The following is a 10,396-nucleotide window of genomic DNA, read 5'->3' on the forward strand; positions in this document are numbered from 1 at the left end:
CAATCGTGATCCTCCACTGCTTGTTATTCAATGTCTGAGGATAGTCGTGGCCTTAGGCTGAGGCAACAGGAGAGCATGAATGACTACTATGATGGGTTACCCAAATGACCAAAGGTGAGGACATCAAGAACATGAAGGAAAGGATAGTTATTGGTGGAAGTTTGTATTACATACAAATAAATAGGAATGTGATGGATGGGGATCTAGGTCATTTGCTCTATTCTTCACACATTATTAAAAATTATACTTTTTCTTTGGCCATTTTTCTACCCAAAGTTAGGTGCTAAGCCTCTTCTTAAGGTTCATTTTGGGCCATCCGTCACAAAGGACTGTGACAATTTTCACCTGGTTGCTATAGGTTCCACTTCTGAATTCATCCATTCATATTTATTAGTATGTAATACAAACTTCTGCCAATAACTATCCTTTCCTTCATGTTCTTGATGTCCTCACCTTTGGTCATTTGGGTAACCCATCAAAGTAGTCATTCATGCTCTCCTGTTGCCTCAGCCTAAGGCCACGACTATCCTCCTCCAATTAGTATTGGAAAAAAGCAAACACATCTCCTCTTAGAAAATATTTTCTAACACACATTTCCTTTATATTCTCATACTGCTTATAATCTCAGCTAACCTGCTTGAAAATATTGATTGTATTTATATTGTTTCTTTATATATTCAGATTATTGTACCTACTTCATTTTGGCTTTTACCCCCCAAATTCTATTAAATATTTTACCAAAGTCATTTGTGACCTGCCTTTCTTATGTTCCTTTTCTCAGCAAATATCTCCACCTTTCACTCAGGTTTGCTTTTTTTTTTTTTTAAGTACCTTTTTTTAAAAAAAAAATTGAAATGTAATTGACACACAAGTTAGTTTCAGGTACACATCATAGTGACTCTATATTTTTATACATTATGAAATGACAAGTCTAATTACCATCTGCCACCAAATGATATGGAATGTTTCATGAATTTGCATGTTATCCTTCTGCAGGGCCATGCTAATCTTTGCATTGTTCTAATTTTAGTGGTATGTGTAGGTGAAAACTGAAACTCTTGAAATTTTCAAGAATGCCTAATCCAAGAAGCTTAAATGTTCTAACTTTACTGTCTTCCTACAAGTAGTGATGTTTTATTATCTATTATTTCATTTAGAGATGGAGACATTAAGGCTTAGATAAGTTGTGACATGGTCAAAGTCATCTGGAAAACACACTGATTTAGCTGAGATTAGATCTGGGAAACTCTAGATCCTATTTAGGTAATGTTTCATGGTTTAAAGCCTTGAATATACAAGTTGATGGCTTAGATTTTTTTTTTTTTATGGCTTAGATTTTTTTTTTTTCTAGATGTAAGCAGAATTTCCTTCAGTTTGGTACAGTCATTGCTCATCCTGTTGACACAGTCTCAGGTTTCTGGAATGTCAACATGGTACTATATTGATGCAGAATGAATGTATTGAAGATAAGAAACGTTGTGTGATATACTAAACACGAATGTCAAGTTTTCCTTAGTATCAAGGACATGATTCTGTTCATTGTCTCTCTCAACACTTCTTTCACCTTTTCATTTCTTAAGCTATAAATAAAAGGGTTCAGAAGAGGGGTCACCACTGTAATGAGGACAGCAGCTACCTTGTCAAAATCCAGGGAATAGTTCTGACTGGGTCTCACATACACAAAGATGTTGCTCCCATAAGCAATGGACACAACCGTAATGTGAGAAGCACAGGTAGAAAAAGCTTTCTGGCGGCCTTGGGCTGAGGGAATGCGCAGGATGGTAGAGATGATGTAGGTGTAGGACCCAGCTGTGAATGCTAGGGAGCTCAGGATGACGAGGGCAGATAGAAGGAAGTTTATCTGCTCAATGAGGTAAGTGTCTACACAGGCCACTTGCAGAAGAGGGGCAATGTCACAGAAAAAATGATTAATTTCTTTCCTACAATAAGGCAGCCTTGTCACTACAATGGTTGGTACCAACACGGAGAGGAAGGCTCCGACCCAGCAGCCCAGAACCAGCAGGAGGCAGGCCCTGCTGTTCATGATGGTGGTGTAGCGCAGGGGGTTACAGATGGCCACGTAGCGGTCAAAGGACATCACCGCCAAGAGGATAAACTCCACTGTCCCCAGAAAGAAGTAGAAATATGTTTGAGTGATGCAGCCAGCAAAGGATATGGTTTTCTTCTCTCCAAGGAGGCAGGCTAGCAACTTTGGGGTAATGACCGTGGTATATAAAATATCTAGACAGGACAAATTACTGAGGAAAATGTACATTGGAGTTTGCAGGCGATTATCAGTCCATATTAGGAAGATGATGATAATGTTTCCTGTTGCTGTTAGTGTGTAAGTCAGCAAAAGAACCACAAAGAGGAAGATTCGAAGCTCTAAGAGAACAGGGAAGGCAATTAGGGTAAATTCGGTCACTATGCTCCAATTCCCCATGGCTATGGCTACGAGGTGGGCAGGGTCTCCCTTAAGAAGCAAGAAAAGGAAAATCAGCTCAGGACGAAATTTTACAAATATCTGTTGGAAATGTGTTATGGAGAGTGTCTTCCACTGGGAGACGGGTCAACCCTCTATTGGAAAGTCATTATTGGGCATCCTTGGGAAAATCAAAATACCATTTCGACACAACTTTTCCCATAAAACAAGGGAGAAGAGTGAATTAAAAATTTTTTGAAGCTTTCTTTCAGTAATACAGTTCTATTCATTCTCATTAAATGAAATTTCTCTTCTCTTCATTGCAGCCAGCTTCATTTTCCTGGTTAAAAATGTGGTATGAAAATAAATAAATAAATAAAATAGATAGATAGATAAATAAATAAATAAATAAATAAATAAATAAATAAATAAATAAATGTGGTATGAAGACCTGACTCACACTTTATTTTTTAAATATTTCATTTATTTATTCATGAGAGACAGAGAGAGGCGAAGACATAGGCAGAGGGAGAAGAAGGCTCCCTGCGGGGAGCCGGATGCAGGACTTGATCCCAGGACCCTGGGATCACGACCTGAGCTAAAGGCAGATGCCCAACCACTAAGCCACCCAAGCGCCCTCGACCCACACTTTAACTAGAACTATTTTTCTGAAGTTTACAGTTACTGAGAGAGAAATCTTTTTAAATACTTTCCAGCCCTTTCTAGAACAAATTTTCTTCCCTTGGGCACTTGACATTGGTGACCTGCCACGAGTAAGAGATAAAGGTTGATTTCTTTTTTCTGATATTTGGTGATCTCCAGAGTCCATTTTGAGTCTTTTCCTTGCATATATAGATCTATGGAAACAGACCAGAAATATCTGAAAGGAACAATGATTCATGGTTCCTGCTCATCACTTTAGGTGACACATCAAAAGGGCATGGTGCTGCTTATCTTATCTTTAGATTATGCCCTGTGTCCAAAACCTATCTTCTACAAATTCTGTGAAGTATGTAGGCTATACATCATATATCTGGTTGATTATTATTTTTTATTGAAGGATGATTAATCCACAGTGTTTCAAGTATACAACATATTCATTCAATAATCCTATGCATTACTTCGTTTGAGCATGATAAGTGTAGTTACCATGTGTCACCACCATACGTTATTGCAATATTATTGATTATATTCCATATGCTATACTTTTCATCCCTGTAACATATTTATTTTATAACTGGAAATTTGACCCTCTTAATCACATTCCTCCATCACCTCCTCTCTGACAATCACCAGCTTGTTCTCTGTATTTACAAGTCTGTTATTCATTTGTTTTGTTTTTTAGATTCCACATGTAAGTGAAATCATATGGTATTTTTCTTTGTCTCCCTTATGTCTGGCTGATTATTTAAGGGGACATGATATAATTGTGATAAAATCAGAGAGGTACAGATTATACACAAGAGGGGAAAATAGAGGTAATTTATTTAGCTCACTCCATTTACTTGATTAGTTGAAATCATAAAACTATGCATCAAGATCATCTAGTTATTCTTTATCCTGGTATCTGAGAAATGTTCTTTGGCACAGATATCCCCATTTCAGGTTAAAAGCATCCAGGCTTTAACCTCAATGCTCTTTTTTGGTCTAGATTTTACTTAGCTCATTCTTAACAAATAGAGTTTATACCTCTCAATTTCCATTTCCCATCTCCCTCTCTACCCCTTTTCCAACATAAAAATTTTGCCTTCCTATTTCATTTTTTGTTTCCCACTACAAAAAAAAAAAAACTTCACATTTTTCAGTGCAAAAAATTAGAATATGCAAATATAAAAAAGAAAATTTTAATCTGTAAGCAAATCTGTTAGAGATACAGGGACAACATTTTGACGAATGTATTTCCAGCCTGTTTCAAAATTAAATTACATACATATGTGTATCTAAAATAAACGATGCTGACATACTATTTTGTAACTGACTTTTCCAATGTTTCTTTTTTTGTATATAATAATCCATGTCAATTACTAGAACTCTGCACACTCATTTTTTTAAATCGGCTTTTTTTTTTTTTTTTTTTTGCAGTACAATTGATATAAAGAGAACTGCACATGAGGGACCTGGTTGGCTCTGTTGGGGAAGAGTGGGACTCGATCTTGGGGTCATGAGTTCAAGTCCCATGTTGTGTGTAGATGTCATTTAAAAATAAAATCTTAAAAACAATAAAGAGGGACATCTGGGTGGCTCAGCAGTTCAGTGTCTGCCTTTGGCTCAGGGTGTGATCCTGGGGTCCTGGAATCGAGTCCCACATCAGACTCCCTGTGAGGAGCCTACTTCTCCCTCTCTCTCTCTCTCTGTGTCTCTCATGAATAAATAAAATCTTAAAAAAATACAACAAAGAACTGTCCATATTTAATACTCATAATTTGATGAATTTTATGTGATTTACGTGCAAGAACATTTACTCAGTCATTATCTATACAGGAAGGAAATGTCGATCATCTAAATTACCAATGCTAATCAACTGGCTAAATATCTCACGGTAGCATGATTGTGTAAAGGAAACTCTAGGAGGTGTTGAGTGTATGTGTTGCCTTAATTTTGGTGATGATATTATGAAGGTGTGTGTGTTCAAACTCGTCAAATTATGCCAGCCAGGGACAGCCTGGACTTCAGTATTCTTATCTGAAAAATCAGAATGTTGGACTACACATTCACAAGATCCATTCAATGTCTTAAAGTCCTGCTGCCAGTTAGTTTTCAATTCCCTTTCCCACTTTGAAGATTCTAATCTATGCTCTAGTAAACAAGCTCTCAAATGATCCTATAAATTACTGCACATAAGTGGCTAATCATGAATATCTATACCAGTATAATAGTGTGTGAAATCTCATATGAACTTTCTCTCTGAGGCACTGCGTGTCTGTTTTTTTGTGTGTGTCATCTTGTTATTTCCATGAAGTTGTTCAACAGACAAATGATAGTTCACACTTTCAGATTAAAGTGTTAGATAAATACAACATTCAAGATAAGCTACTGTGAGGTTTAAATTAAATCAAACACGTGACAATATTAAGAGATTCTTGTTAAAAAATTCGTTTGGAAAGGATTGAGATAAATTTAAAGGAGGTGAATAATTAGGGCAAACTGTTTCTTGAATAAATAGCAATAAATTATGGAAAGTTTAATTTGGAACTGAGGAATATTTTTAGTGCACTCTTAACATGAATCCCCCAGATTTGCATCTGATCCCACTAAGAATATGACAGATTTTAGCGAGACTATACATGAGAAGATACATTTAACAAGAGTAATGTATTAGTAAATAAAACATAGATGAAAAAGTTTACTTACATTTCACCAATTGTATAGATGATGTAAGATTCTCCAAGCATGTTTTGTACATGTAGACATAGTAAGAGGCTCCAATTGTGATATTATGTGTGCATGAATTTACTCTAAATATTGTACTTTGAAATTTTTCTTTTGCCACTTCTATTTTTATGTCTAGTTCATAGAAATATCTCTTAAAGATAAAATAAAATTTACTGGGTCACTGAACCACCCAACCCCAATATGTGTCCTTGTGATTAGCATCCTCCCCACCATTTACATTCAGCCATGGCTTGGATAATTCAGTGAGGGGGAAATCTCTATCTTGCTTTAGCACTGGCTGAATAAAAAGCTCTTATGTTGAATAGAAAAATCTTTCTTTGTAAATTCCAAATAAACGCTCATGCTCTGACTTTTCGAACCAAATACTGACCTTTTTTCAAAATGGCAGCCCTTAAATACCTCCATGATCTAGAAATCCCCTTTGCTCCCTAACTTCCCAGTGAGTTCCACACAGAAATGAATCTAGAGTCTGGTTTTGCAGGCAGAGAATGTGGTGGCAAAATATTAAGAGGCTTGAAAAACTTGCAGGCATTAATCAGCTGGATTAGAGTAGATCATCCCTGACTCTATTTGAAAGAATTATCCCAGAAAATCATTGATTCTCTATTCACAGGTATTTTTCCCCTTTCAAGAAGGCTAGTTTTGAGTCTTTGGTTAATTCTCAATCGTTAGAATTATTTAGAAGCCAGGTTGTTTTGGGTATAGAACCTCATACAGTAACTCAGAATTGGCTGATGCAGAATCCTTCTTACATCATTCTTGCCAAGTGACAGCCCAGTGACGGGGACTTAATATAGTTTTTGATGTCTTGTTCCAACTTCACGGTTCCTAGAATATTAAATTTTCCGCTGGAGAGCTTACTAAATGGCCTCGAATACTCTAAATCAGCAGATTAAAAGTGACTTGAATATTTTTTTAAAAGTTATCCTGTTCTTTTTCTCTATAAAGCTTCCTTTCTTATGTAAATTTTCTCTTCTTTTGTAAGTGGATGAACTATGTTTTTTCCTGGGCTTATTTGCCTTAGAGACTTAGAAGAAAATAGCTCCTGGGGATACAGGTCAAAGAAAGTTAATTAATAATATTGTTACAAAAGAATGTTGGTTTGTTTCCTTTTTTTTTTTTTTTTAGAATGTTGGTTTTGAACTACCTAATCACAATTATGAAGTTTTAGAAGGTGCCAAACAAATCTGCTAGGGGTTCCTGGGGGATTTGCTTGGTATTTTGCCTTATTTAAAGGAAAAAATAATACTTAAAAAACTTTTCATCCTTTTTTTAAGTCATTGATCCAATAGAAAATGCTCTCCGACAATAAATATTCTCAAGTTTCAGATGCCATCAACTACCTCTGTCTCCATCAGCATAGCATGTTTTTTAAAAAATATATTACCTTTAAAAAAAAACTTTTATTTAGATTCCGGTTAGTTAACATAAAATATGATAATAGTTTCAGGTGTTACAATATAGTGATTTAACACTTCCACACAACACCTGTTGCTCATCACAACAAATGTGCTCCTGAATTCCCATCACTTATTTTACCGATCCCTCACACACCTCCCCTCTGGGAACCATCAGTTTGTTCTCTAGAGTTGAGTCTGTTTCTTGGTTTGCATTTCTCTCTTTTTTTTCACTTTGCTCAGTTGTTTTGTTTCTTAAATTCCACATATGAATGAAATCATATGGTACTTGTGTTTCTCTGACTGATTTTGCTTAGCATTATATGCTCTAGCTCCATCCATGTTGTTGTAAATGGCAAGATTTAATTATTTTTTATGGCTGAATAATATTCCATTGTATATAAATGTATGTGTGTGTCTGTATATATGCATATATATGCTACATCTTTATTCATCAATTGACACTTGAACTGTGTCATATTTTGACTATTGTAGATAGTCAATGAACATATCTGACAAATATATTAAGTTTTCACTCATATATGGAATAGAGGATAATGGGGAGATACTAGGCAAAGGCACCAAGTTAGTTATAAGATGAATAAGCTCTGGGTATCTTATGTCCAGCACAGTGACTACAGTTAATAGTGCTGAATTGTGTGCTTGAAATTTGCTAACCAGTAGACAGTTTAAACATGCTCACCAAAACAAAAACAAAAACAAAAACGAAAAAAATGGTAACTATATGAGGTGAAGGATGTGTCAATTAATTGATTGTGGTAATCATTTCCCAACATATATATTTATGTCAAATCTTCATGATGTATGTTTTAAATATGTGCAATTTCATTTGTCACAGTTATACATCAAATAAGCTTAAAAAATAAAAAAATATAATACATTAGGTTATTCCATCAACATGCACTAGACTGGCTAAAATTAAAAAGACTGACAATGCCAAGCATTATTAAGGATGTGGGACTGTGAGAGTCTGATATATTGCCAATACAAATGAAAATGATACAATGACTCTGGAGAGCATCTTGATAGTTTCTTATAATTAGACATATTCTTATCATTTAAACATAGTAATCCCACTTCTCAGAATGTATCTAAGAGAAGTGAAAACAAATATTCATGTAAAAACATGAACTCAGGGTGCCTGGGTGGCTCGGTGGTTGAGTGTCTGCCTTTGGCTCAGTTCGTGATCCTGGAGTCCTGGGATCCAGACCTATACTGGGCTCCTTGCAGGGAGCCTGCTTCTCCCTCTGCCTATGTCTTTGCCCCTCTCTCTCTGGGTCTCTCATGAAAAATAAATAAAATCTTAAAAAAAATTAAAAGCATGAACTGTTCTTAGAGGCTTTATTCATAATGGCCAATACTGAAAACAACTCAAGTATCCATCATCTGATGAATAAACCAACTGTGATACATCTTCACAATCTATGTTATAGATAATCCTTCATAAACAAAGGAAGAAATAACTGATACCTGAAACACCTGGGATTAATCTCAAGGTATCTGTTTAAGTGAAAGAAAACAAACACAAAAGACTACATGCAGTAAGACTGCATTTATATAAAATTTTAGAAAATTCAAATTATCCTGACAAACACCTCAGTAGTTATCAGGGGCTGAGTTGGGGAGAGGAGAGCATTTTCTGCAACAGGGCACAGTTCCTAAGATGATGGAAATATTATAAACCATCACAGTGGTGCTGGGGGCTACCTGAATGGATTCATGTGTCGAACCTCAACCGACTGTATACTTAAATTGTGTATTATGTGTACATTGTACACTAATGAAATGGATTTAAAATGGGTACAGAGACATATAAATCTATGTAAATAATCTGTTTGGAAAACAGCTTAAAGCTTATTTTAATACATTATGATCATTTCAGAAAAAAACAAGTTTTAAGTTTTCTGAGTTTCTAGTTCTCTGAGGCTTCAAAGCAGATAAGTTTCTCTTTGTTTATTTTTAAAATAGATTTTATTTATTTATTCATGAGAGACAGAGAGGGAGAGAGAGAGAGGCAGAGACATAGGCAAGAGGGAGAAATAGGCTCCCTGCGGAGAAACTGATGTGGGACTTGATTCCAGGACTCAGGGATCATGCCTTGAACCCAAAGCAAACACTCAACCACTGAGCCACCCAGGTGTCCCTCTAAATTTCTCTTTAAATAAATAAAATAAACAACGAAGAGAGTGTCCCAGGAGACCCTAACTTTATAACTACTATTAGTTACTTTCAATCTAATATTCTGTGATTGCAATAATAATAATTAACCTTTTCTTATGCCATAGTCCCAGGTGCCATTGTAAACCAAATCTCTGAAGGGGAACACAAAAATCTCATTAAATTTCAGAGTTCATCCCATTGTAATCACCTTAATATAGGCAGGGTAGTGTTATTATCTGAAGAGTGTAAATAAAGGCGGTTATATGTAAAATCAAGTCACAGTATACCTGATAAATGAACAGGGGTGACCTGGGTAAATAAAATTCTCACCAAGGGTGAGAGTTTAGAGAGATGTTTCAGGGAATGCAAAAATGAATTCTTCTTACAATCAGGATGGATCCACAGAAGAAATGGAAATTCACTGAATAGATAGGAAGTCACATTCCCACAACTAAAAAAAGAAAAAAACCCAGCTGAGATTTGGGAAGTCCAGGCCACTTTTGGCAGAGATCCAAAATAGAAGTCAGAGGACCTGCTCTAGATTCAGGTGTGTGACTGATGCATTCACCACCAACCCCCCCCCCCCCCATTCTATCCCTCTTGACAAGAATGTGCTTCAGAATCCATAGGACTTGAAACTCTGAGGAATATCCTCAGGTTGACATACACTGGACGTGTCACATGAAAGATGACAAGATAATATAACACTAAGACTCATTCCTAGTGTAAATAGAGACTTAGCTTTTCCTGTGGAAATACAAAAAGAATGGAGAAAAATCCACAGAGGTAATGAAGAAGGACAATTTCTCATTCAGAGGAAGAAGGATAGAGCACTGAAGCCAAAACTGAACAACCATTTGGTGTGGTTTTGATTAGCTACTCATGGGGAACGGTCTCAGGTGAAAACTGAGATTTTCACACAATTCAAGGCTGAAGCATCACAGAATTGAAAGAATAACAGAGGGAATGCAGCAGGAAAAACAGCCAGCATTCCAGTTTCCTC

The 10,396-nt window shown here is 36.0% G+C and overlaps 1 protein-coding gene and 1 pseudogene across 1 annotated transcript; both read right to left on the bottom strand.

Moving 5' to 3' along the window:
• Window positions 1-951: 951 nt before the first annotated feature.
• LOC140631302 (U6 spliceosomal RNA) lies at window positions 952-1,051 on the bottom strand (annotated as a pseudogene).
• A 450-nt stretch (window positions 1,052-1,501) lies between these two features.
• Window positions 1,502-2,443, bottom strand: OR6M1 (olfactory receptor family 6 subfamily M member 1). Its single transcript, XM_072812595.1, has one exon. The coding sequence runs from the start codon at window positions 2,441-2,443 to the stop codon at window positions 1,502-1,504; it is 942 nt and encodes a 313-aa protein (XP_072668696.1).
• Window positions 2,444-10,396: the final 7,953 nt, after the last annotated feature.

The sequence above is a fragment of the Canis lupus genome, chromosome 3, assembly GCF_048164855.1.
Source record: "Canis lupus baileyi chromosome 3, mCanLup2.hap1, whole genome shotgun sequence".
Taxonomy (NCBI): Eukaryota; Metazoa; Chordata; class Mammalia; order Carnivora; family Canidae; genus Canis; species Canis lupus.

Excerpts from the sequence above, each read along its gene's own strand:
- OR6M1 (XM_072812595.1), bottom strand. The coding sequence starts at position 2,443 with ATGGGGAATTGGAGCATAGTGACCGAATTTACCCTAATTGCCTTCCCT.